This window comes from Mchenga conophoros, linkage group LG14 (assembly GCF_057382185.1).
Source record: "Mchenga conophoros isolate Kocher_MC1m ecotype Shallow Benthic linkage group LG14, M_conophoros_male_GT1.1, whole genome shotgun sequence".
NCBI lineage: Eukaryota > Metazoa > Chordata > Actinopteri > Cichliformes > Cichlidae > Mchenga > Mchenga conophoros.
The window spans coordinates 6,325,740-6,352,639 of NC_140539.1; the positions used below are offsets into that span (position 1 = coordinate 6,325,740).

A 26,900-nucleotide genomic window follows, 5' to 3' on the forward strand; every position below is an offset into this window, starting at 1 on the left:
GTGGTGGTTCCTCTATGATTCCTGTTCTTAAACACTGACTGATCTTATTCTGTTTCTTCTCAAAGACGTGCTACAGATGTAAAGCCAGGAGGAGATGCACTAAAAAGTTCACAATACAGAAATTCCCCAAGATTTTAGTGCTGCGTATCCTTTGCTTTATTCATCACCTGCTGTGATGCTGTGCTGAGGCATGTGGGGTAGCTGAATGCTTTATTGAGATTTTATGACTTACTGCTTTGTATTCTGTTCTACTGAATTGCAAAAAGTGTTTTTCTAGTAATTAGCTGACCCTTAGCTATTCTGTTGCAGCTATGACAATAGCTGCAATAGAAAAGTGCTGTGAACAGTTAGCAGCAGACAGCTCTGCCATGGAGGCAGGAAGTTGTCATGTGTGTAAGCCCAACAGTGTAATTAAGTGAGTGAGCGCTGACAGTGCACATGATCAGATGTTTTAACGAGCTGCTAATTGGCTGTTATGAATTTGTCAAGTCACTGAGGTGATGGATGTGTCATTCTAAAGCCTCAGTGGAGTGAAGCCGTTCCGAGTAGTCATGTTGAATGTTGGCTTGATGTACAGTTTACTGTATGCAGAGCATCTGTTCCTTGACTCCCTTTCCTCTAAAGACCTGAAGCGCTTCTCTGAGGCACGAAGAACCAGCAAACTGTCCACATTTGTTAACTTCCCCATGAAGGATCTTGACCTGCGGGAGTTTGCCTCTGAAAACAGCAGTAAGTAATGAGCTTGTACTCTCCACGAGTGGACTGCCACAGAACGCTATGTTTACACTAAATGTAGAACTTTTCTCTCTGGCTCACAGAGAAGTTTATTCAGTGTTTAGGTGTGAGCTAGTTTCTGCCTTTGTGCTGTGAGGCAGCAGTTCAAGCCAATGCCCCAGATCTACAACATTAAACTAATGGTTTCTACATGAAACTATTCTCCATTCAGATTTTTTTCTAGTTCCATTATACTTTAATGGAGTATAATGGAACTAGATGGCCCCATATTCAAGTCATGGCCCATTGTGGTGAGCAATCACTACAGGCTATTGAGACAATATCTAGATTTGATTTTTGGGTGAACTGTCCCTTTAAACATGTGTTTTGTCGCCTTGCAGTAAATGCAGTGTACAACCTGTACGCAGTGTCCAACCACTCAGGCACCACTATGGGCGGCCACTACACAGCCTACTGTCGCAATCCCAGCTCGGGAGAATGGTACACGTTCAATGACTCCAGGTAGGTTCGCCACAAATCTCACACAGACACACACATACACTTAGTGTTACTATGACAGTTCACTGTTCGTGTAGAAGATCATAGGAGCTGTGTGGAGAAGTCAGCTCGTTGATAATGATAATTTTACAGGCTGTTATTGCTCTCACAAGCACACAAACACCCCCTGGCTAAGATAACAGAGTTGAGGAGTGATAGTAAGAGTTGCGGGTGCTATCTGCTCTGCTTAGCATCCCGTTGGTCACTCCAGGCTGTTTCCTGCTGCGCTGCACTCATTCATACCCTTCCACGCTTCCTCTTACTCAACACTGTTGTCAGGTCTGATGCTGGTTCTCCGTCACTCTTGGGGGGTTGTACTACACATAGCTGATGACTACACATAGCTCACGCTGTTCTGTGTGTGTGTTTGGGAGTGTACAGCATGCACGCTGGCACTGAAACCATTTGATAGCTTCATGAAAGATAAATGAATTGATGATGATTCTGAAAGTTACTCCAGCATGGAAACAAAGCAAATTAGATTGACTAAGTGAATTTGTTTCCTTTACCTCCTCATACACTAGCATGCATACAGTATATATACATATGCATTACTGCAAAGTAAGATTAACCCTGTGAAGCCACCATAAAGAGGCAGTGAATCGTTAGTGTTGTTTTTCTTTTCTACCCGTGTGTGTCTGCTTTGTTCTAACATTACATCGGAAACTGAGCTACTCACGTTGGAGCTGATAAATCTTGAACAAAAGTAACTTTTACTATAACAGAAGACAGCCGACTGAGTGCACACTGATGATTTCAAGCTCAGAAAACAAGAACGCTTGTAGATTTCGACACTGTTCCACATTGCTGCATCAGCATAATGAGCAAGCTAGAAACAATTACAACTGTGTTACATTTAACAGATGCTTCGTACTGTATTCTACACTCACACAACCAAACAGATGTTTAAGGGAAGGCGTATGTCAGGCTGCAGCGTTGATTTAATGCTCTCCTATTAATCAAGCATCAAAGTCGTTCCTGGAAGGCATACATCATTTGTTACACATCCTCCTGGCATCAGCACTAGCCAACAGAATTAATCCATTTGGAAACCATGTTAGCACGTGGGCTCCCTCAGACTTGACATCTCATCTCAAAATCACCAAATTCAGACATTCTGCTTTTAATGCGGTGCTCTACTAAATGTACTCACACACATATGAGGCTCAGGTGGAGCTTTCAGCTAACTCAATTAGTCATTACATTCAAAGTCTGGGCAGGTTGTTTTAGACAGCAGTGTGTGACTGAAGTAGCAACTATAGTGCCTGACAGCTTCATTCCCTTCGTGCACTAACTTTCAGTTTGACTTTTTATCCCATTTATCATGTTGTAATTTCTATTAGAGTAAGATAGGAGTTACACTATATGGCATCCTACTGCATACTAACTGCTCAAACAGACTGTGATTATGTCTACAGTTAATATCTATAAAGACACCCTATAGCTCACTCAGAGGATCATGAGATCATTTTTGCTTGAATAAAATATATAAATGATACATTATAATCAAGTGTTCAAAGGCTTAAGTTTAATTTTATTTTATTTATATACTTTCAGAGTAACGCCAATGTCCTCCAGCCAAGTGCGCAGCAGCGACGCCTACGTCTTGTTCTACGAGCTGGCTTGCTCCTCGCGGATGTGAAGCGTCGTAGAGGAGGGCAGGCCACAGCACCACTCTGACTCACAGACAGACACTGGACGGATGGACACGCAACACATGAAAGTGCTGTTGGAGCCTGGCCTGTTTGGAAATTTTACTTGGACATACATTACATGGCTCACACAAACACACACACACACACACATACACATCACTCCACAGAAACTGCTGGATGGGGGGACAGGCTGGAAACCACTGGCTTTTTTAATTCTGCTCTCCGTTTGTACTCCCACATGTTGCTGGTTGCGGGTGGACGTGCGTTTAGTGTGTGTGTGTGTGTGTGTGTGTGTGTGTGTGTGTGTGTGTGTGTGTGTGTGTGTGTGCGTGTGCGTGTGTGTGAGGTTGACAGAGGGCAATAATCCCATCTGAGTGAACCAACCAGGTGACTCAGTCTCCATCTCAGAAGCCCCTCTCTATGCACTGCAAACTGAACTCTGGTCCTGACCACGCCTTTCCTTCTTCTTCGTCTTCTCTTTGTGATCTTCTTGTTTGCCTCAAACCATTAAAACTGAGACGACCCAGTTTATTATTTTTCTTCTTGCTTTCTTTCTTCACGTTTTTCTGCTTTGAATTCATGTTGAGGGTTTTCCATTGATAGTTTTTGGGGCGGGGTAGGGGTTAATAGAGGCCCCTAGCATCGTTACCATCCTGGACTGTGGATGTACAGTGTTTAGACCGTGTCTATAACTGGACTGGTCATGGATACGAGAAGCTTGCAGCCCACCGGCCTGCTTGGTTTTCCCTCCCACAACCCTCCAGCACTCCCAGGTCCCTATTAGCATCTCCATCACTCTCCTGTTTTTCTTTTGTTCTCTAAAAGTGGTTGGGAGGGTCGGTGGCACTGTGAGCGTGAAATGTTCCAGAGAAGAAGTCTGCCTCTAACTCGTGTTTTATTTTATTTGTTTCTCCCATGTGTGGCTGCTACTGATGTTTTTAAAGTGCTGTGAACGGATGAGCGCACGGTCCGCTAAGGGTCGGCTACAGATTAATAATACAGATGATAACAGTAATAATCCTCATTGTCAGTATGGGGTCTTTTCTTCCTCTCTTGTTTCATGCCATTGAACAACATGGAAAGAATGTTTTAAAAAACACTATATCTGTATATTTTTATATCCTGATGCAATATAGAGAATGTACTATTCAATGGTGCTGAAAATGACCCGTAACTGTTTTCAGTTGGTTTATTTACCAGGTTTCAAGAGAGAAAAAAAAGTCATTATTTATGCTTACAGGTGATAATGTGATGAGTCACACTTTTTAACTGTGGCAGTCAAACACATGACTATATAAATATATATATATATATATATATATATATATATATATATATAGATATATATATAGATATATATAGATATATATATATATATAGATATATATATATATAGATATATATATATATAGATATATATATAGATATATATATATATATATATATAGATATAGATAGATATATGAATAAAAGTGAGCGCAACAGTGCTTTTACTTTCTGTCTTTGTATTTTTTTGGTCTCTGCTAGAGAGTCTGCAGCTGCCTGAATCTGGTCTTATAGTTAAGACAGAGATAGCTACAATAATGTTTGTTGTTCCCAAAGAGAACATTTGTTCTAGTCACTACCAGTACAACCTTTATAACCAGCACATTCAACGGGTAAAATACGTTTTCTAAGTAAATATATTTCTAAAGGTGCTACTGGCATGAAATTCTCACCAGATGTTGGTAACAACCCATCCAATCCACACATGCAGAGAAAACAAACCGTAGATGTCCATAAATTATGTGTAGTAATGAGAAATGGGAACAGGGAAAAAGGACTGAGCATGGGAAGAAAGGGAAGTGCAGAAAGTCATGACAGCTGCTGAAATCTATCAGTAATTAGAAAGCAACGCTGCCACTTAGTGGAAATTAATATCAGCTAGTTCAGTCCCAGCTGATCCATTACAAAACGGTGTCACACAAGCACCATCTCATGATGGGTAAAACCAGCGAGCTCCCTCAAGACCTTCACCACATTATTCTTGCAAAACATACAGATGGCATCGGTTCCAGAAGTATTTCTAAACTACTGAAGGTTCCGGTGAGTAGTGTTGTGGCCATAATCTAGAAGTGGAAAAAACATCCACAACTAGGTGCTCCCCACACCAGATTTCAGACAGAGTGAAAATGATGAGAATCAGAAATCCAGGAACCTACAGGATTTGAAGACAGAATCACATTTAGAAATGCATGTGACTGTTGGTGATGCCAGCTTCAAGATGCCTACTGTATGGAGAAACCAAAGGCTTTTGTATGGAGTATTAAATACATTCGGTAAGCATGTTCAATACTTATTTTACCTGCAGTACATAAAAGCACAACAAATCACTGATCGTGTGACCTGCACACTGCAGCATTAAGTGAATCTATATCTTTTAAATGTAAAATGTGGAACCGTGTATCTTCTACCTGAAAGTAACCATTCAGATTGATAGATTTCCATACTGTTCTGTTATAACTTATCTAATTCTACTTTGTGAAACAACTGATAGGGCAAACACATTGAGAAATCCAATTCACCAACTGCAAAAAGCAGAGCTGAAGCCAAGCAGACAGCTGCATCGACACTGTCAGGAAGCCTGTCAATGAAATTCCAAACTGTGAGCCTTTGCAAAGTTTAATGTGGTCTAATAATAGGAAGAATGTAGCACACAGAGTTCAGAGAGAAGTTGAGACAGGCGACTAGGGCAGTAGAGTGTGTAGTGAAGGAGGACATGCAGAGGGTTGGTGTGACAGAGGAGGATGCCAGGATATAGTGAGATGGAATCAGACGATCTGCTGTGTCAACCCTTAAAATGACGCTGAAAGAAGAAGATGGTCTCATAAAGTTCACATGTATGATAAAGTACAACTAGCACTGAAGTACAAATCCAACAGTCAAATTAAACACTCAAGTGTATTTATTTAAACAGGCAACTGTGAGGCGTTCCTGTGAAAGTGCTGCAATATTCTAAAGAAATACATTTGATTTCAAAAATGGCATTGTATTATAGGTCACAGTCACAGTCTGGTTCTGCAGTTGAGTATCCTCCAACTGCTGAGAGTTTAGTCTAGTTTATCTATACAGTGCCAAATCACAATAACAGTCACTTCAAGGCGCTTTATAATACATACAGAGAAAAACCCAACAATCATAAGGGGTATGAGCAAACACTTTGGCGAAAGTGGAAAGGAAAAACTCCCTTTCAACAGAAAGAAACCTCTGGGAGAACCAGGCTCAGGGAGGGGCGGCCATCTGCCGTGAACGGTTGGGGTGAGAGGAGGAACACAGAATAGAAGACATGCTATGGATGAGAGCCAGAGATTACTAAAAAGTTTTAAAACTTTGTACAACTATTAAAACATAGTGAGTGAGATAGATGACTGAAGAAGAAATACTCAATGCATCATGGGAATCCCCCAGCAGCCTATGCCTATTGCAGCATAACTAAGGGAGGATTCAGAGTCACCTGATCCAGCCCAAACTATATGCTTTAGCAAAAAGGAAAGTTTTAAGCCTAATCTTAAAAGTAGAGATAGTGTCTGTCTCCTGAATCCAAACTGGAAGCTGGTTCCACAGAAGAGGGGCCTGAAAACTGAAGGCTCTGCAGCCACGCGGTCAAACATAATCAACACAACTGGAAATAATGCTTGATGTAGGAGATTAGCAAGTTGCCAGTTTGCACTATTTCTAAGCTTTAGGTCAAAGACTGCTGCCCCGAGGTCACAAAGAAACTCCAAACCATTGTTGCAGCAGTTCTCTGGGCACTTAATTTGAAGTATGTAGCTTTCATTAGCTACATGCTTTCATTTTAATTGGCAAGAGGAAATCAAGAAGATCATTAACTGAATCTTCTGTCAAATCTGTTAAATTAATACTCAGAATTTTGCTGACTTTTCATTAAAATATGGTTTTAAATAAGCTTTTCTTCCCTTGGAAGTTATATTTCTGTCAGCATCTTTGCTGGTACAGGATTCTTCTGTACTGTAGGTTCCAGTCCAGGGTCCTTTCAGTACCATGTCTCTCTCTGTTATAATGCCTCTGGAGAAAGGCTGGAGCCGCCTTGCATTCCTGCTCTGTGAGAACCAAGCACACTTTCCTGCTTGCTGCCTGTAAATATATGACACGCTGGTTCTACTATATGTTGGTATCGCAGACTGCATACTGGAAACTGTTTAAGCCCCTGTGTTTTATTTCATTTGTAATTTTTCAATGAGTAATTTAATCTAAATGGACATGAATCCATAATATTGTTAAACGAAGACTTATCTTAGACTGGACTGACATGTCCTGTTATTGGTAAGTCACTGTCATTACGACATTTTCTTATAATTTTATTAAAACATAGAATTTCCTAAAACTTTCTCTTTAAAAAATAAATACATAATATAATCCTGTAGTACTGAATCACCATTACCTTCCCACGTGCATTTCTTTTTCAATGAAAAATGTGAAAAGGACATTATAAAAATAATAATACAAGTACAGATGGGTAGTATTTTTTAATAATTTTAAATATCATTAGCTTTTAAATATTATACATATTTCAATCACCAAAGAAGAGAAGAAACGTATTGAAACAGATTCGAATAAAGTAGACTGAGAAATTCAAAGGTAGTTTAAAGTCAAGGATTTCTATTGGTTTAAAGCTCTTCTCCTACAGCCAATCATAGCCCTCTAAATAAAGGTTGACGGAAGTTCAACAAACCATCAGAGAAGCTAGTTGCCGTTAGCTTACTGAAATACGATGGTGTCCCTACGGCAGGTGTTGGTATGTAGACTCTGTTAAAACGGTTACGGGGACCAGGAGGAGGCCGGCTAACATAATGCTTTCTGCTCTGGTCTGTGGCGCTCTGGTGTTCCCTGGACTTTTCTGCAGCTCCAGAAAAGTCCTTAAATCCACTTTCACACAGTGGAGCGACGCTGACGTGGTTTGTGTCAGTGAGAGGTCAGCATCCACACGGGTCACCTCATCAGACTACGTTAACACAAACGCCAGTTTAATGTTGTGTTGTTTATCTGTCTCGTTACACACACTGCGGAGATTTGCTTCCTTTGTCACATTACTAACAGGAAAGAGCAGCTAAATTCGGCACATATATAACAAACCATAGAGGCGTTTTTGACGTAAGGAATCCTCTGATTCCCGTTAAATATAAGCTTGACTTAGATTTTAGAATTTGACATAATAATTTGGTTATGTGTTTGTAGGATATGTGCCGAAGGCACCACATTACACGCCTGTGAGGGTTTGAATATTCATTGCGTGTGCAGTGGGGACTATTAAAAAGCCAGACAACAAATAAACGTGCATGTATTCCAGTGCAGTTCTGTCTACCCAAACCGTTGCTTTGCTTACTTTAGGCTGGTTTCTGCCATACATGCTTCTCTGGCTACTGCAGCTGGAGTCACAGTCATGACATCCTGCAGGGACGTCATGGCTGACAGGTTAGTGTTTCATAGTTTGTTGCACATGAAGACATGAGTTATCATTAGATTGTCAGTTTGTTAGTTCAGTGAAAGTGTTTCCTGTCTCTCTTCACAGTCACTGGCTGGTGAACGCGTTTGTATTGTTTGGAGTGCCCTACATGGTCTTTGACATCTATGCCATGTATCTGAGCCACTACCATACTCAGAAGCTCAAAGGTCATTCCAGCTCATACAGCGGCCACTCTCTTCAGACAGTGAAGGCTTTTCTCATCAAGGACTCCATGTTGGTTCTTCATCATATGGCCTTGCTTCTCATTTTCATGCCCATCACTCTGGTGAGAACACTGAGGAGTCTCTTCCGCTTTGTGTGTTCAAGCTGACTTGCCACTAAATGTTTGATTTGCAGTTCTTCAGAAGAGGACTGGGGGACTTCTTCATCGGCTGCCTGTTCATCACAGAGTTCAGCACTCCTTTTGTCTCCATTGGAAAGATTCTCATCCAGGTAATGCATGGGATTTACCTTTAGAGGAAGGCTGACATCAAGAAATCCCACTAGTGGCAAGAAAAGGTCTGCTTAAAGGACAGCACAGAGGCTTCGATCTTGGCAGCACAGGAACAGGACCTAAGCTCCCGATCCATAGATCGAGGAGTCTCCCACAGCTGACAGGACCAGAGTGGCAGACTGTACAAAGACACCAGAGACTAGCCAAAACATATGGGTGTGAAAATCTGTCACACTAACAATTTCAGATCATCAAGCAAATTTACTGTTAGAGAAAGATAATTGATTTAAATACAAAATGCAGTTTTTAATGATGAACCTACCTGGTCCTGTGTTTTTATTGTGGGACCGTGTGCAGGGTTTATAATGGTCATGTACAAAAGATTGTGTTGTAGTACGACAAATGGCATAAATTCTTATCATGTTTGCATAAAAGTGTTTTGTGTTACGCACATGGATGTATTAGGGAAGTCCCCTCACCATCTTTCTGTGTTTCATATCCAGCTGGGTCTCGACAACACCAGACTCCACAGGATCAACGGCATCATTGTCTTGCTCAGCTTCTTCACATGTCGGATCCTGCTCTTCCCCTTCATGTATTGGATGTATGGCCGGCAATTTGGGATTCCTCTGCACAGAGTGGTCTTTCACCTGCCACTGCAATGCAACGTGGGTAACCTAGTGCTCCTGGCTCCACAGATCTACTGGTTTATACTTCTGTTGAGGAAAGCCAACAGACTGTACCTGAGGCAGAGGAAGGGGCCGGCCCGCAAAGACTGAAGACTCCATGATTTTCAAAAAAAAAAAACAACACAAAACCCTCAGATTATTGCTACAGTTAATGAAAAAATAAGTTTATTATTTTCATAATAAACTTAAGTCAGATTTAACAGGAGAGAGTTGTTTAACTGTGACTCTATCACATAGTCTGTCAGCAGTGCTGTTTTCCTTTTGTCTGTTCAGCTTTTATATGTTAGAGCCTCAACAATGTTACCCAACTACACAGAATCTGTTTGTATAAATTAAAGTCACTTTAATGAATATAGGATGAAATAATAACACACTGATGATGACTGAGTGCCCCTGGTGTACAGTACACACATTTAGCTTACGTTTTCATGCTGTCTACAATGTTAATGCAAATAAGAATAACTGCTCAACGTGTTGCAAAATATGATTTTAAGTTTGGTTTTTAATTCACAGAGTTCAAGCTTGTTACTTCTTAACTTGAGTTCAGTGTGACAGATTTCCTCCTTATTTCCATCTCCATGCTTTCATTCTTGCACCCTACATGAGTAGTTTTGTGTCCTGCCCTCACATACAGCAGGTCCGTGTCTCATTATATTAAAAATATCTTTTCTATGACATCACATAGAGCCAAGAATAAAAAAATAAAGAAAACTATTTGGAGTCGTCTCCAGCCTGAGCTTCTGGCTCACAGGGATAACTTGTACATACACTGACATCATTAGCGGATTATTAGAGAGGTGCTCATATTAAACATGACCTTAACATTACACTGTTGTTAATCAGCAGGCATATTCAGGATTGAGTTTTTGCAAACTCAAAGTGCTCAGTGGGAAACAGCAGATAGATCAGTGTGTGCATAATGCTGCTGAGGACACGAGCTGAGCAATTTTCTGCTGCAGCACAGCCTTCATCTCCAGGTTCTCCAAGTTGTCTGAGATGGTAGAGAAGAAGTGGCGGGTGTTGTCGCACTCCAGTGGGGTGCAGCTGTTTGGGAAGGCGGCCATAATGGCCTCGTACTGACTGAGGATCTCCAGACTAGAGAGGAACAGAGGCTCACATTGGCCTCCTGGCATCATCACCTGAAGGGAAGACACATTTCACCAGTGAGCCTGTAGTCCTGACTCAGGAAAAGAACACACCGAGAGAACTTTGTAGCAGTCAAATACAATGGCATATAACACATGCTGATCCAAGTGCATTACTAAATTTGAGCAAACATGCTGCTTGGTTATAAGAGGAAAAAATTAGCCAATCAGAGACAGAATGGTGTAAAGAAGTCGTACCTGGACGTGCTGAACATGGCAGAAGAGCTGGCTCAGAACAAAAAGAACTTCCTGGCTTGGAGCAGTCTCCTTCTGTGAATCCTTTGATATCAGAGGAGTGTCTCTGGCTTCTTTGGACTTTGGACATATGAGAGTTGGATTTGAGTCTGTGGTTGCTGGCGTTTTAGGAGGAGTTGAAGCAGAAGCAGTAAAAGCACCAGATGAAGGAAGAGGCAGTTTGGCTCGTAGTGAATTCATCATGTCCCTCACAGCGTGGGCGTATAACCTGCCTACGTGTGCCCAGCCATTCGCCGACAGCCAGTCAGAGCAGCTGGAGCCGCAGAGTAGCTGCAGGACTCGAAGCAGGAGGACTGACAGGCGGAGTTCACATGAAAACTTCCTCAGGTCCAGTAGGGGCAGAAAGTCCACGTACTCCAGAGAGAAAGGCACGTGAAGGCGGCTGGATGTGATCAGCTCACGGAGGCCTCTCAGCAGCCTGCTCCACTGGGAGACGGAGCACCAGGGCAGCATCTGAGTCAGAGCCACTAGCAGGCCTTTGCTGAACATGCTGACGTGGTCAGGTTTGTGCTGGTCCAGAGTGAGACAGGACAGCATGGTGCTCTGCAGAGAGTCAGATATGGAGCAACACTCCATCCAGGCTAAAAGACCTGTGCCCAAACCGTACGAGGGAAGGTCCACACCCAACCATTCCTACAGGACAGACATAGTGTTCAATGCAAACTGAGAGCAAAAACAATCAGCTCTAGAGAAACCACACAAATAACAGTATCACATATTTTTTTTCTCAAAAAGTGAGCCTGTGAGCCAGATTTCAATGTTAAAATGCCCAAATTTACAGCATTAAAAATTTGGTTTACAGCCTGCTACAAAAACGGCTTAAAGGTCTACAGGCTGAGCAGCATCTGCTGATTGAAAGCCTAAAACTTGTACATTACGGTGGCCCGCAGAGGTCAAAGAACACCAGCAAATAGAAAAATCATTAAAAAAATGGAAGTGTTTTTGTGGACATAATAACAGATGGCTGTTTAACAGCTAATAGCAAACATGTACAGTATCTACAGTTTTATATGAATCTTGTGTTATCCTGCATCGTCTTCTCTGACGAGTCCTCTTCTTTTAAGCATGTCTCAGTGTGATCGTGTGCATGTTTTGGTTCTGGTCACTTCTCTAGCCGGTCCATCACATTATTGTGTCCTGATTAACACTTCAGTTGTGGTTTGTGTGCTTTTACGCGTTTTTCTATTTTCTGTTTTTTTAAAAAAAGTTTCAGTTAATTTGACCTTTCAGGGCTTTCAAGTTTTGATTTATCTGATCACAGAACAGTTTGGATCTATCGATCCATTTATGAGCTTTGCCTCAGAGAAGACGGCAGTGTTTCTGGATCATATTCACAAACAGTGATTTCTGGAAGCGTTCCTGATTTCTATGATGGAATCATGGCTGTTTTTTTTTTAATCCATTGCTTTCTGAGGGCCTGTCCTCTGCCACAGAGATTTCTCCAGATGCTTTGAACTTTTTTGAAGTTATGTACCAGAGATGATGAGATACTCAAAATCTTTGCGATTACATTTCTTTGCAGACTGGTATATCTCTGCCCATCTTTTACTTCTGAGAAACACTGCCTCTCAAAGATGCTCTTTGTACTCTGTATTGTTACTGACTTGCTTCCAGTTAACCCAATTAGTTATCAGCCACTTGTTTTAGTAACACTGACTTTTCCAGTCTTTTAAGGCCTTGTCTTAAAGTTCTGCCTCCAAATTGAAAAGGAGATTTTTTTTCTTCTTCTTCTTTTTTTTTTTTTTTTTAAAAAAAGGTACATTTTCTCAGTTTAAACATTTGACACGTTGAGTGTTGTACTTTGAATAAAATGAGGGTTTAAGATGTTTGCAAATAAATTCATTCTGTTTTATTTATGTTTTACCCAGACCTGGGTTTGCATTTTCACAGATTGGATGTTGATACTTGACACTGTTCTTCAAAGAAATTCAGGAGTAGGCGGGTTCCGCAGTAGGACATACCTGTTCAGGTAGATCACACACAGCAAGTAGAGAGGAGGGCACTTCATTTTTAAAGTGCTCCCCCCACACAGGGTTCAGCAGGAACTGAACCGTCCAGTCCAGCTCTTCCATCTTGTTGTGGAGCCAGAACAGCGCTCGGGACCAGCTGCTGGGGGCCGCTGCCACCTCCGCACCCACCACCTGCCCCAGAGTGGTCAGCACTGACAACAGCAGCTCCTTCATATCCATGGACCAGATGTGGTGGTCTGGTGGTTGCTCCCAACATCTAGGAGGGATCAGGTGGGTTTAAGTTGAAATCAAATGATGTTAAACGCTATAAAGGTTTAACAGCTCAGAAATAAAAAAGTGGAAAGCTTTACTTATGATACAAACCTGAGAGTCTGGTTGTGTAGCTGGGCCAGCATGTAGAGGAGGGGGAAAGGAGAGCAGTCGAACACCCAGTGAGGAGTGGTGGCTGCTTCCTGCACGTCCACAGACAAAGCAGTCTGAAGAAGCTGGATACTCAGCTCTGCATCCACAGAACAGTGAGCTGGCAGAACCACAGAATAACTATCAGTGACAAATAATTTACTTTACATCCCAATGCATTTATGTGACAGCCTTGGGTTATAGGTAGATTAGCCAAATGTAACTTAAAATGAATCTACAGCTGTGGTCAGAGGTTTCCATCCACTCATGTCAGGTTGATTTGGGTGACTTTTCATGATTTCCTTAACCTGTTTCTTTTCTAGGCTGGAATGCTTGTATAGCATCCATCTGTAATGACTTTAAAAAAAGAAAAAAATAGGGTGCATGTCTGAATGCAAGTTTGAATTTATTTTAGATTTTCTTTGATGCACACAGGGCCAAGATTTAACATACAGGCTCTCATATATACATGCACCTTACTAATATTTGATTAAATGTGCCTTTAACCACACTTTAACCAGATGCTTTTAGTAGTCATCTGCCTTAACTCTGGCTGCTATTTAAACACTCTTATTGGCAGAATTGGTATTTAATTTAAACACATTTCATTTAAATTGGTTGGTCATAGTGCACAACTTTTAAACAGGGTTCAGTTCAGAACTTTAGGAAGGTCATTCCAGATACTTAATGGAGCCAGCTTTCAGCAGCTAGACTCTGTGATCACCAGTTCAAACAACTGTATGTAAGAACAAGTACACTGTAATTGAACCGCTGTTCCAATTTCTGGAAAAGACAAACAGTCAATCTCAGATAAGATGAAAGTGGTTCAGGGACAACCCAGGGACCATCAAGCCTGCCTTTAACTGGAAACTTCTGGAACAGCAGCATCACTGTCCACAGTGAAGAGTTGTTGTTTTTTTTTTTACATCGCCATGGACCAAGAAGGTGCCGATATAGAAGCCCCTGTTCCAAAATCGACATCTTCACACTTAACTGACACTTGCAGCTGCAGAGGCTTTCAAACCTAAGAATGCTGTACCTGCTGTCAAGCATGGTCGTGGTAGCATCATGCTCTGTGGCTCAAATCAACAGTCAGATGGTTGAAACGTGGATAAAGAAGGCTGACGTTACCGTAACCTTCTGGAATTCCCTTCCTAAAGCCCAGACCTCAACTCTAGTGGTCTATGCCTGGAAACCAATAATTTTGAATAACCTATCAATTCTGCCAAGAATTATGCCAGATGCTTATTGGTAACTACTAAAAGTGTCTGATGAAGATGCAACATGCTACGGTACACTTAACCTTTTCATTTAACATTTAGAATTTTGACCCTGTCAGGATCAGTGAAAATAAATTAAAACCTGTGAATCCAATTCTTGTTTGGGTTTTTTCAAAGTCATCACACATGTATGCTGTACAATCATTCCACCCTGGAAATGTTAAAAGCCCAGACGTGATGGAAGCACCACGTTTACCATGACATTCATATCCATGACGAGTGGATCTAAACTTTTGATCACAACTGTAAAATGCTAATAAAATAGCTAATGTAGGTTGTGGTAAACATAAACATGTGATATTCACCTGTAGCTGAGAGGTTAGGCAGGACAAAGGTTTTCACGACTTCCTGAGGTGACAGAACGCTTTCCCTCTTTCCTTCTCCCTCAGCTGAAGTGACGGGCTCCATGAGCAGACCCAGAAACTTGAGGAACTGTTCTTTTTCAGTTGCTAACAGTGACTTGGTCTGGATCATGTCCTGTAAACACTTGCAAAGTAAACTGCACACCACATTTTTCCTCCCTCCATCTCTTCTTCCCCTCTGCTCTCTGAGTCCTGGCAGCTGTTCCAGGATCTTAGCCATTAGAGAGAAAGCTCCTTTGTTGAAAACAGCCGAATGACAGCAGGACCTCAAAGTGGCTTTGGGGTTCTGAAAGGCCACTCTTGCAACTAGAGAGGCTGCCGTAGTCAGATTGCCCTGTGAAGCTCCCACTGAAGCTCCGCCCGCCCCCTGAATGATGCAGTTGAAGGCCATGTTGAGCTCCTGTTCAAACCCATCAGCTAGAGCAGCAGGTACAGAGCACTCGAAGAACCCCCTGCTGGATAATCTCAGCATGGCAGCCAACGCTTTGTTCTGGTCTTCTAATGTGAGTGTGGAGAAAATACCTGAAGTGATTTTCAGCAGTTTGTGACACTGCCTCACATTAGCGCTCTCACTATGGAGTCTGCTCATTAGGGTGGAGGCGAGGCTCATGAGGGTGCTGTGCTGCCGGAATGCCCCCTGGTTTTTTTCCAGGCAGTCGAGCCAGCGATCCGCACGTTCTGCCCATAATGGCTCGCTGGCAAACAACGCTGCAAAGTCCTCACAGTCTTCCAGGTGATGGGTGATGATGACAGCAGCAACCTCTGCGCTCACTTCAGGGCTGCTCTCTGCGGCAGGGAGGGACAGTGACTTCAGCACACCTCTGAGTGTATCATTCTCTCCTTCAAAGTCGTCACTACCAGCTCCGGGTGCTTCCTCTAGAGAAGCCAGGACCCTCTGGATGCTTTGTTCTAGCTGGAAAGCAGAGTAACTAGGGCTGGAGTGGTCACACTGACTGAGAACACCGCTTTGCCAAAACTGTGCAAGCTCTGTGATAATCCTCAGGGCTTCACTCAGCTTCATCTGCCGCAGATTAAACTGAGAAGGTGTGTGAGAAGCACGCAAGTCTTTCAGAGCTTCCTGAATCATTTCAGGACTCAGCTTCTCCATGTTCTCCTCCCTGGCTCGGAGGATTTTACACAAACAGTCCAACTTCTCTTTAGCTGGAAGCGCCACGTTTTGGTCTATCAGGAAGGTTGTGTAAAGAGCATCGAGGGAAATGGATAAGGCCTGAAAGCAGAGGTCAGGTGAGGATATGTGACCTTTCATGTCTTTGAGTGCGTAAAGAAGAATGTGCAGAATATCTGCTGAATTTGGCGTGTCTAACTTTAACCTCTTTGCAGCCTGAGGGGACAGACTGGAGGACTCAGAGGAGAGGCGAGCAAGCTGGCTGGCAAACATCTTCTCTATGCTCTCTTCTTCTCCAACCTCCTCTTCCACTCTGCCTTTCCACAGCTCCCACCAAACCTCCAGAAGGAGTCGGACATCGTCTTCCCCTATGGGATCGCTCCTCACATGTTCCACCAGCCTTTCCAGCTCAGCACAGATTTGAGCGTGAGGAAGATGCAGGAGGAAACTGGCAAAAACACCCGCAGCTGCTGCTGACTTCACCAGCTCCAGCAGGACGACACGGCTGACCTCAGGGAGGCTGTTTTGGAGAGAGAAGAAAGGGTTCTCCCTCCAAGCAAACTCAACGTTCTCCTCAGCCTCTCTGCACAGCAGCTTCAGCCACACAACACAAACCATCCTCTTTTTCCAGCTCTCAGCTGCTGGGTTGGGACAGTCACTGACTTCATCCTGTCTGCAGATTTCTTTGAGTGCTTCCAGGATCACATGTCCCACCCGGCTCCAGTCTGCTTTCTGAATGGTGGACAGAGATGAGGGGGAACACAGCTTATCAGCCAGGAGGAAAGCTCCCTGAAGCACTGTCGAGTCTGAAAGAACAAGAGAAAAGGCATCAAAACTCAAATTTGCCAGAGGAAATGGATTTTTTTCAAAATTTTTAACTGTCCTCTCGGCTCCTTAAAGTAGCCTAAAATGGCAAAGCTGCGCAAAAAACAACACAGTTGATCTTAAGACCAAAAAATGCCACTTTGAAAATGGCTTTTGACTGGAGATAAGCTGAAGTTCAACTCTGGTTCATCTTAAGTTGACAGTGGAAGGAACATGGTCTGAAGCCTGAGCTCAGAGAGGTTACTTATATCTCATTATTTTAAATCGTGATCTTGTATATGAACATCCACACTCTGTAGAATAAGGTATTGGTGTCTATTTTTCAGTTCCACACAGAATGAATACAAGCTATATAAATATATATAGAAAAAAATGTCGCTGCTCTGTCATTCTCACACACATACAGCAGAGCGGTTAGAGAACAGCATTACCTCTTAAACTGCTAAAGCTGATACTGTTTAATTTTGTGGGGGTTGATTATGGCGAAAAATCTCTGCACATGCAACATTAACTGTAGCAAAACAGAAATTGTGACTCGTGTTTTCTGTATGGGAACGTGAGGAGTGTAACGGTTACCTTTGTTCATTATTAGTGCCAAAGCTGCAGAGTGGACCTGGATGCTGAGAAGCTAGTTTGCTAATTTTAGTTCCAACTATAAGCTGTACCACAGCTCTAATACTTTACATCAGAGTATAATGAAGTAGAGAGCAAACACGATACTACCTCCCAGCAAAGGTTTCTATCAGAGTGACACAAACTTCGTATAAAGCGCTTCCGCTGTTAGCGTCAGCGTGTGCAACCAGAGAGTATTCATGATCAAGAACTCCCACTCTGTGGATTTCCGGTTTCATAGAGGGCGCTCTAAGCATATGGCAGAATGAATAGAGCTCTATTCAGCCCCAGAATGTCATTTTTGTTGGGTAAACAATTTTGGTTATTGTTTTTTGTTTTGTTTTTAAATATTTTCCTTAATAGTTAATAGATGTAGCTTCATTTTCACATTTTTATGGTTTCCAACATTTCGGTGTAATACAAACAGCACCAAGAGCCGCATAATGCATCGACTACTTTACTTTCAGGCATGAAACACACAGCCGCGGAAAACGTCTGACAGTAACTTCCTGACAGTGATCACCTTCGACCACCACTTTTTTTTTTCCTATTTCGTTTGGTTTCTTATTCAACCTTTTCAAGATGTTGTTGCACTAATGTTGTCTCCCAACGAGAGATTGTAATATGTGCATAAATTTAATTAAAGTACGAAAAAAAACAAAAAAAAAAACAAAAACCTTCGACCACCACAAGCAGCGTGTTCTCATATGCATGATAGGTTTTGTTGTGGTTTAACTACGCTCCCAATATCTAAATAACGTATGATGTAGATTATTAGACCTAAAATCGGGCATGGAGAAATAATTATTTGAGTGCTTTCGCTACATTCACAGCTATTATTTGAGGACTTTCAGGCGAACTAAATAGTGAAACGAGATTAACAGGAAGTGACATGACTCTCGTCCATCAGCTCTGGTGCCGGAAAGACTAGTAAGGCTGCTGTCGTCATGCCCTCACAGCGACATCTCAGGGCAAAGTCAATACTACGAGTTTTATATAAAGTCAAAAGCAAAAGCACCTGTTGCAAGCTGTTGACTCCTCATGAACTCCTGTGAACTATTTATTAAACTATGTGGTGCGGTGGTTCACATAGTCACATTACAGCAATCCTGAGTTCGAATCAAATATGGAGTACATTTGCCCCGTGACTCCAAGTACACCGGGTACCGCTCACAGTTTAGAGTCCGTTTGTGTGGTAATGGATAAAGTAAAATATGCACCTACCAGACAGACCTCTGGCCACGTGGCAGCTGGGATAGGCTGCAGCTACAATAATGTTACGTCTAACATTAAAACAGGAACGCTGTAAAAAGAACTAGGACATTGTATCCTGATTTATTTATTATTTGCAACTTCCTAGCATATATTCTCGATTTTATTAACTTTTTTGATTATGATTAATGTTTTTTTAAAGGTTATGTTTTCGAGCTGCTCATCACGCCAGAAATCGCACTCCTTTTTTCTTTTTCCTTTGAAATGAAAGTGAAAGTGTCAAGAGAAACTTTGTGTGGACATCGGACAACAAGGAGTTCGACAGTGGAGAAGAATGAGGGTTTTAATCTTGAGGATTTTTGTTTATTTGTATCTAAGTGCAGGTGAGTTATAGTGCAACACGTTGTCACAGATTAGCTTAGGTCAGTTTGTGCGTGTTAGGTCAACAGTGACTATAGATATTCTAGTCTACCGCATGAATTCCAACGGCTATGCTGTCTGACTGATGTATTCGTGTCATTCAGGTGTGTGGAGTGTCCATCAGATCCAGTGGCTGCCTTGTTACTTCATTGATGAGCGTTTATATTTGAACAAGGACAACCACACTGAGACTCGGGTCATCCCCAGAGAGGCTATACTTCAGTTTGGTCAGAAAGGAGATGCTCCTGTTAACCCAAACGCCATCACTTTCCTGGTCATCAGTGAGTTACTGCAGCCTGCATGAGGAGAAGGCTGAAAAAACAACTACAGTGTGTTAGTGTTTATTTTATTGTCTTCTAGGATCAAAGTTGGATCTGCTGCAGTATGTGGAGGGGGTGGAGGCAGAGCAGCTGAAGTGTGAGCTGCACAGATACAGCACAGAGGGCGGTTACGTCCGCTGGCCTGTCCTCGGTGCCCGGGAGTACAACCACTGGTTTACCTGCATCCTCAGACACAGCAGGGGCCGCTTCACAGTCGCTGGCACCCTTAGACACCCCTCTGACCAGCCTCCCCCAGGGCAGCCAGACTACCACAACTGGTCTGTCATCGCTGACAAAGAGGTACTCACCACCGCAGGTAAACTCACATATGAGGATTCAGTTTTTTTCTTTTGAGCCATACAGACCATCTCCTAGGGGTTTGTTAATTGCCTGCCTGTTGCAGTGGCAGAAGTTCAAGGACAGAGTGCTGAAAAGAAACTGTGTTTGTATCTTGGAGATTAGAGTAGAAATAGAGAGACAGTTATAGTTATATTGACTTGGAATGGTGGATGGCCAAATAATTGTCATGTCATAGATACAGGAAGTGGTTGTCACCTGTTTGAGTAAAGGACACTTGTGTTGTTTGTCACACTTTTTCCACAGTCGCCATGGTCATCAAAACACAGACTCCCTCAGTTAAAGCACGCCTGAAGTCCCAGCAAAAGCTCCACTGCCAGTTTGATGTTGACCACAAGGGTGCAAAGGTCACTGTAGAGTGGCATAGGCACCGCCCTGGTGAGAGGACCAAGCTCTTCAGTTACAACAGGCACACAGGACAGACTGAGGGGAGCGGTGTCGGACTACGTGCCCTTGCAGCTGGAGATGCCTCTTACACCCTCGCCTCCACCACAATGATCAGTGAAGGGACCTACATTTGTTCAGTGTCCGTGTATCCACTGTTCACCAAGGTGGATATATATCTGCAGATTGAAGGTACATAGGATTGGATCATTCCCTAAATGTCTATACTACCAGTCAAAAGTTTGGACACACCTTCTCATTTAATGGTTTTTGTTTATTTTCATGACTATTTACATTGTAGATTCTCACTGAAGGAATCTTTATATGGTACTTTTTATATGTTGTCAATATACAGCACCCTTTTAAGAATCTCAGTTTTAATGAACTGTTAAATCCATTTGTTGGATTGTTACTCCACTACACTCCACTAAGTGTGGTCAGAAACTTTTTTTTTTTAAATTATTCTGTTAAGTGTGTAACCTGAAATGCATCTTACCAAATTTGACTTCCTAGAATTCTGGAACTCAGACCAAATCTCAACTTTTAAATGTCACCAGTTTTGACCTGAAAGAATATTAAATTAAAACGAGTGAATTAAATAAAACAGCCCAGTTACTATAATAAATGTCTGCTGTTAGGTATTGAAATTACTATTATTATTTATTTTTCTCTCTCCTTTCCTCAGAGTCTCCCCACGTCTCCCTCAATGTTGCAACCACCCTGTTATTGCAGGAGGGCAAGGACTTGATGGTTAAGTGTGAGGCAAATGGCTACTACCCTCGGGATGTGGAGATAATTTGGTACGAGGAGGATCCAGGCACTCCACATCCCAAGCCACTAAACCATAGTGTTCTGTTCAGCCACAAAGTAAATGGGGACATGACCTTCTTGCTGTCAGGTGTCTTCTACCTCCAGGCTGCGCTCAGGGACTCTGGGAAAAAGTTCACATGCAGCGTCTCCCATCAGTCCCTGAAAGTGCCCATAACAAAAAGTTTCACCCTGATTGTGGAAGGTGAGTGTCAGTATAAGATAAGATAAGATAACCTTTATTAGTCCCACACGTGGGAAATTTGTTTTGTCACAGCAGGAAGTGGACAGTGCAAAAGTTATGAGTATAGTATAGTACTAGGAGCTAGCAGCTGGGAGGAGCAGAGCCTGATGTGTGTTCTGTTTCAGAGCCAACAAACTGGATTTTGTACCTCGTTGTGGGCTCTGTTGTGATCCTGCTGTTGTATGTGAAGCGGCGCTACCTGCACTCAGGTGAGTGATACAGAATTCCAGCTAAATCACACCTGAGGAGCACGTGCTTGCTGTTTGGGATCAACTGACATATAAAGCATGTTCAACCCCAATTTTAAAAAAGTTGCAAAGTTGTGTGTAAAATGTAAAGAAAATAATATAAATAACATATATTAGAGAAAATGATATTTATTCTACAGAAAATAGTTATTAATATAGATAAATAAACAGAATCGATGATTTGGAATTTAAAAGAAAATGGAAAACATGTAAAAAGACTAAAGTGACAAAATTTACGGAGAAAAATACTAGACTATTGAATTTGATGACAGCAACATATCAGAAAAAAATGTTGGTGCTGGGCAAGAAAAGTCTGGAAAAGTCTGCAGTACTGAAAAAAAGCGGGAGAAACATTTTTGGAGTCAGTAACATGACTGGGTATAAAAAGAGCATCTCAGAGGGGCAGAGCTTCCCAGAAGTGTCTAAGAATTGTTTGACAATTTCAGAATAATGTTCCATAAAATTGCAAACTTTAAATATGTCATAGTTTCCTGTACATAATATCATCAAAAGGTTCAGAGAATGTGTCTAAGGGACAAGGTCAATTTCTTTTTTAAATAGTTGCATTGAAGCATTAAATTTGATAGTTAATCAAATAATATGCCACCTGGCAAATGAAAGGCAACAGATGATAGACAAGGCAGAATATCCAATCAGAATTGGGCCATGCTTTAAAAACAGGGATTCTGTCATGGAAATCAATGCAAAGCTCACGAACGCCTCTACAAGTGAGTGTCTGTGAATACAGGTCACATCCACAAATGCAGGTTGAAGCTCTGTCACACAAAGAAGAATCTAAATATGAACTTCTGTTAACCCAGAGCTTCCCAAAGTGTGGGGCCCGCCTCCTAGAGGGGAGCGCGGAGCCATTGCAAGGGGGGAGAAATATGAAATATGAAAAGGGGAAAATAAAACCCAAAACACTTGGAAACTGCTAGCACAGGGCGCCCACACAAACGCAAAGCAGGAGATGAAGCATCGCATTGCTGAATATATTTCCAAACCAACTTCATTCTAAGCCAAAGACTTACCCGTGTAGGTGTGGACGTATCGTAAAGGAGTTAGTCGTTTATTTTATTACTACCTGTAATTTATTGCAGATTACTTTTATTTGCTTAATTGTTTACTAAATGTTTGAGGTGTGAAATAAACCGCAATGGAACAAAATATGGGTGTGTGTGGTTGGAGGATGGCGGGGATGGGAGGGCAACATTTGTCTTGTAAAACAAAGGGGGGCCTAGCAAAAAAAGTTTGGGAACCACTGTGTTAACCAAAGCTTATGAAAAATGGACTGAAGCTAAAGGAAAAAAGATGTTCTGTGGTCAGATGAATCAAAATGAGAAAGTCATGAACCAAGGTTCACACTCAGTAGGGACCTAAAGGCAGACTTGATACAAAATTCACAGGAACTATGTACAGATTTATTTCTTTAACATAAATGATCAGGAACAACCAGGGGAACGAGAATATAACTCAAGTCGAGGAAACCGGGAACTGAAATGCCCTGAGAATCCGTGATGGGGACTGTGGGAAGCTGCAACAGAAAGGGAACAATTACTTGTGTGCAGGAAAACAGAGAGTTAAAACTAAACCAGATTAAGAATGCTGTGGGCTACAATCAGAGTCAATATTCAATACTTGAATAAACACAGAGGTTAAGAGAGCCAAGTTAACTAAGAGTGAATAAAGGACTGGCGTGGAGCAGCCATCCACGGTAAGTGAAATAGTTTTGGAGTAATTGCCAGGGATGGAAAACAGGTGCAATACTGATGGCCCAACCCAAGGGCGTGGCCACCGAGGCAACCTGAACGCTCCCCGGCTAGTGTTCCCATTGACCATGACAGAGAAATTCTTTTTGGAAAAAACAAGTTCCCAGACTTGTTATCAGGGAAGTTCAAAAGCCTGCATCTCTGATAGATTAGAGGTGCATTAGTGTTTATGGAGTTGCCACCTTCCAGGCAGTTCTGGGACTACAGGTGCAGCAGGTGGTGCTTTTCTATTTGTGCTCTATCCTTTTATCTTTGATATTTTCTCCTATTTTCTCCCACTTGCTTTTTTTTTCTCCTGCCTGTTAGCTTAGAAATGGTCATATTACACTGTAATAACTGAAATAACACTAATAGAAATGAATACAGAAACGAATACAGAAACACACAAAATGGAGGAGCATATAGAGATTTTATGGCGCTCATCTTGGAAAAGCGAAATATGTTTGGCACAACATGGGAGTCAGCTAATAATTCGGATTACAAAAGCTGCGAGGCAGGACAGGTTTAATGGGGGGAAAAGTTGTTTTTCTGATCTAGTTCCCTTCTGGGTTTTTAGTCTATTTTGTATCCATTTAGTTTGTTATGTGTTCCTGCCTCTGTTGTATTCTTGTATCAGACCTAATCTCATTTCGGTATTGTGGCACTTGCTCCTTGTGTTAGTTTACTGATAATTGTGTAGTGTTTCTAGTTTGAGGCCTTAGTTTTACTTCTCTGGGCTCTGTTCTGGGTTATTAGGTTGTGTTCCTTTCCTCTTTGTAATTCCATGTTTAGGTACTTCATGTTGTATGTTAGGCGTTGTTTGTCTCCTGTGCTTGTGTATGGTTTAAAGCCTGTGGTGTCATCATTCCTGATTTTTTTATTTTTTTTCCTATATGTCCCAGCCTTATCAGTTCACTCCCGAATCCTGATTTCTGCATTTGGGTTTGATACACTCAATACACAGCTCTACACCATAGAGTTACTGCCATCAAATTCCGTCCACCCATTCTCTTACATTTATCCTTATCAGGGTTGCAGGGTATCTGGAGCCTATCCTCAGTCCAAAGACATACAGTTATTGGGGTTGAGTTAAGTGGTAATTCTAAATTACCCATGAAAGGTTGTATGTCTCTCTGTGTTAGCCCTGTGACAGACAGGCAGCCTGTCCGGGGTGTACCCCGCCTCTCACCTTGCAGTAGGTGTGACAGACTCCAGCCCCCTGGGACCCTCACAATAAATAAGCCATTAAAATCAAAATGAATTATTTGTGTTTCTTTAAATTTTCCATTTTATCAGTTTTAACATTTGATATGTTTTCAATGTTTGTGAATAAGATATGGGATCATGAGATGTGTAAAGCATTATATTCTGCTTTTATTCAGATTTCATACACTGTCCCAGCTCTTTTGGGACTTGTTGTATCACATGTGAGATGCTGAAGTTCTTTAAAGTAATTATTGTTTTTTTTCCCTCCACAGTGTGGAGAAAGTTGGTGCAGGTAAGGTGATATAAAAACAAAAAACAAAAAAGGGAATGGCAAGCACCTTGAGATGACTGTTGTTTTGGTGTTGTACAAATAAAATGGAATTGAATTGAAAGGAAGAAAGGAAGAGGTTGTGGCCACAGACTGAATAAGAGAGGTGAACTGCTAAACGAGTCTTCCTTCAGAGTCTTCACAGATACATCGACGGACTGAGGGCTGGTGAACTCCTGCATTCCATGTGTGACAGTGAGGCAGTGCATTACAACTCTGCTTAAAATGATGGGTTACCAGCTAGTGAACTGGTTGACTTGAACAAGTGTTGTGTTTTATTTTATTTTTCTTTGTTAAAATTCATGGTAAACAAACATTACAGTTTTGTTTGGGTCATTAAATTTCAGGGCTTTTTAAGAGAGGCCCTTTTTTTAGTTTGCAAAAGGGCAAAAGTTTGATGGCTTCTTTTTTATCAGGTATGAAGAGTTCGTCATGTTTTATTAATTTAGATATCAGTGATTGAGACATCCAATGTAAGTCAATCACAAGTCTGTTGGCAAATAGTTTTCTGAAGTACTAACAAATAAGTAGTTACTTTTTATTACAGTTTATGCTCCACAGATTACTCTTTTGGATTCAGGATGTTATCCTGTATACTCAGGACTCTTTCAAAGATTATGTGAATCAGAGCTGAAAACTGAGGATCTGAATTCAGTGATCCTGATGATGGCTTCAAAGAAATATACAGGGACATACCAGCTCACAGCTATTTTAGAACAGATGGTCAGTTGTAATAACACTGGACTGATGTCAGATTGTACTGATGGAAGCCTATTTAATTCAAGAGCATGGATATATTGTATTCTTATATTTTTGTAGTGCATTTGATGATGTCAGACATCTTTTTCAAATGAAAACTTTGCACTACTTTGGATTTGGAAAGAAGCTTGAACACGCAATCCATAAACTCCAAATTCAGTTGCATTTATACCAAATGCATCAACATTTTTAACCACATTTATTTTCTTTGTTTAACAAAATTTGTTTACTAAATTAAAATTGCATTATCTATATCTTAAATCACTTTGAGACATTGGAAAAGAGAATGCTGCATAGGTTAAACTGGACAAACCATCCTTCTGAGATGAGATAAAAACTTATCCCACTGCCTTCAAGATGGATGGATAAAGAAGACATTGTGTACTCCGAGACTTCTCCTGGACTCAGACAGCTCTGCATAGCAGCAATTGACTTTTGTGATGATAAATGTACAAAAGGTTTTTAGAAGCATTCAGTTGCAGAAAGTCTAATCTTCTTTTATTTTGAAGGAATTTGAGGCTGAGGAGGTTCATGTAACAAGGAGTAAGCATATTTCACTTCCTCTTCCTCCCAAAGGGAAAGAAGAGAAATTCAAAATTGTAAATGAATTTACCAACAAAATAATCATTCAGGCTTTAGTTGGTTTTACTTGGATATGACCACCTGAGTATTCTGTGAAGATGATATAGAAAGTGTGGATTGTCTGCTTTTTCCACACTGGCTTTCTGGAATCACAGGAGGAGTTGGTTACAGTCCAACAGGATTCAATAAAACAGTATGGAATATGTTTTGGGGCTTTGGTATCAGGACTCTTTTTTTCTTTAGGAACTTTTTTTTAATGCTTATGCTTTTTTCATGTTAATTAATATTTTTAATATTTATTGTATTTGATATGTCTCTTGATATGTCTCCTAAACACTCAGCCTTTGTATAATTTATTTTTGTTTGGTGGATAAGCGCCTCATCTGTTCGTATTGCTATTGTTCATTAATAAAATTGGGTGGAAAAGTTCTCTTGTACGACGTGTGTTGAATTTCAGGACTTCTCTCTATTGATCTGGTATTTTCATGCGGTCAGTTTTCACAGCGACACTTCAGGACAACAAAGGTACTGCAAGTTTAATACAGTTAAAAAACAAAAAAGACACCCCCCACCAAAAAAAAACAAAAGACAAAAACAAAACTATTCGCCGTGAATTTACAATAGATCTTTGTGGGAAAACGAATCGGTAAAAATCCAGCTTTTATGTAGCTTTTACAGCACAGACAGTAGTTTACACAGGACACACAGTCATCCTCATAATGACTGACAATAAAATAA

At 41.4% G+C, this 26,900-nt stretch overlaps 4 protein-coding genes across 11 annotated transcripts in view; 3 read left to right on the plus strand and 1 right to left on the minus strand.

Moving 5' to 3' along the window:
• Window positions 1-4,413, plus strand: part of usp2a (ubiquitin specific peptidase 2a) — a 56,426-nt gene extending 52,013 nt beyond the window's left edge. For all 8 annotated transcript variants that reach the window (XM_085244908.1, XM_085244912.1, XM_085244907.1 and 5 more), the window contains 4 exons: window positions 66-144; window positions 625-729; window positions 1,116-1,236; window positions 2,830-4,413. In XM_085244908.1, the coding sequence (XP_085101034.1) occupies window positions 66-144; window positions 625-729; window positions 1,116-1,236; window positions 2,830-2,914 (390 nt within the window). In that variant the 3' untranslated portion in view covers window positions 2,915-4,413. The remainder of the gene's footprint in view (window positions 1-65; window positions 145-624; window positions 730-1,115; window positions 1,237-2,829) is intronic.
• A 3,226-nt stretch (window positions 4,414-7,639) lies between these two features.
• On the plus strand, window positions 7,640-10,284 carry LOC146559149 (ceramide synthase-like). Its single transcript, XM_085244923.1, has 5 exons — window positions 7,640-7,899; window positions 8,316-8,399; window positions 8,497-8,716; window positions 8,788-8,883; window positions 9,388-10,284. The coding sequence occupies exons 1-5, from the start codon at window positions 7,778-7,780 to the stop codon at window positions 9,661-9,663; spliced, it is 798 nt and encodes a 265-aa protein (XP_085101049.1). The 5' UTR covers window positions 7,640-7,777; the 3' UTR covers window positions 9,664-10,284.
• A 28-nt stretch (window positions 10,285-10,312) lies between these two features.
• On the minus strand, window positions 10,313-17,721 carry gemin4 (gem (nuclear organelle) associated protein 4). The gene is made up of 6 exons (XM_085244920.1): window positions 17,512-17,721; window positions 14,928-16,916; window positions 13,307-13,463; window positions 12,935-13,199; window positions 10,917-11,606; window positions 10,313-10,712 (listed from the first exon to the last, which is right to left on the minus strand). The coding sequence occupies exons 1-6, from the start codon at window positions 17,519-17,521 to the stop codon at window positions 10,479-10,481; spliced, it is 3,345 nt and encodes a 1,114-aa protein (XP_085101046.1). The 5' UTR covers window positions 17,522-17,721; the 3' UTR covers window positions 10,313-10,478.
• A 1,155-nt stretch (window positions 17,722-18,876) lies between these two features.
• Window positions 18,877-26,707, plus strand: LOC146559151 (tapasin-related protein-like). Its single transcript, XM_085244916.1, has 7 exons — window positions 18,877-19,142; window positions 19,284-19,460; window positions 19,540-19,815; window positions 20,103-20,432; window positions 20,926-21,252; window positions 21,417-21,500; window positions 24,766-26,707. Exons 1-7 carry the CDS (start codon window positions 19,094-19,096, stop codon window positions 24,792-24,794), a joined length of 1,272 nt encoding a protein of 423 aa, XP_085101042.1. The 5' UTR covers window positions 18,877-19,093; the 3' UTR covers window positions 24,795-26,707.
• The last annotated feature ends 193 nt before the right edge of the window (window positions 26,708-26,900 follow it).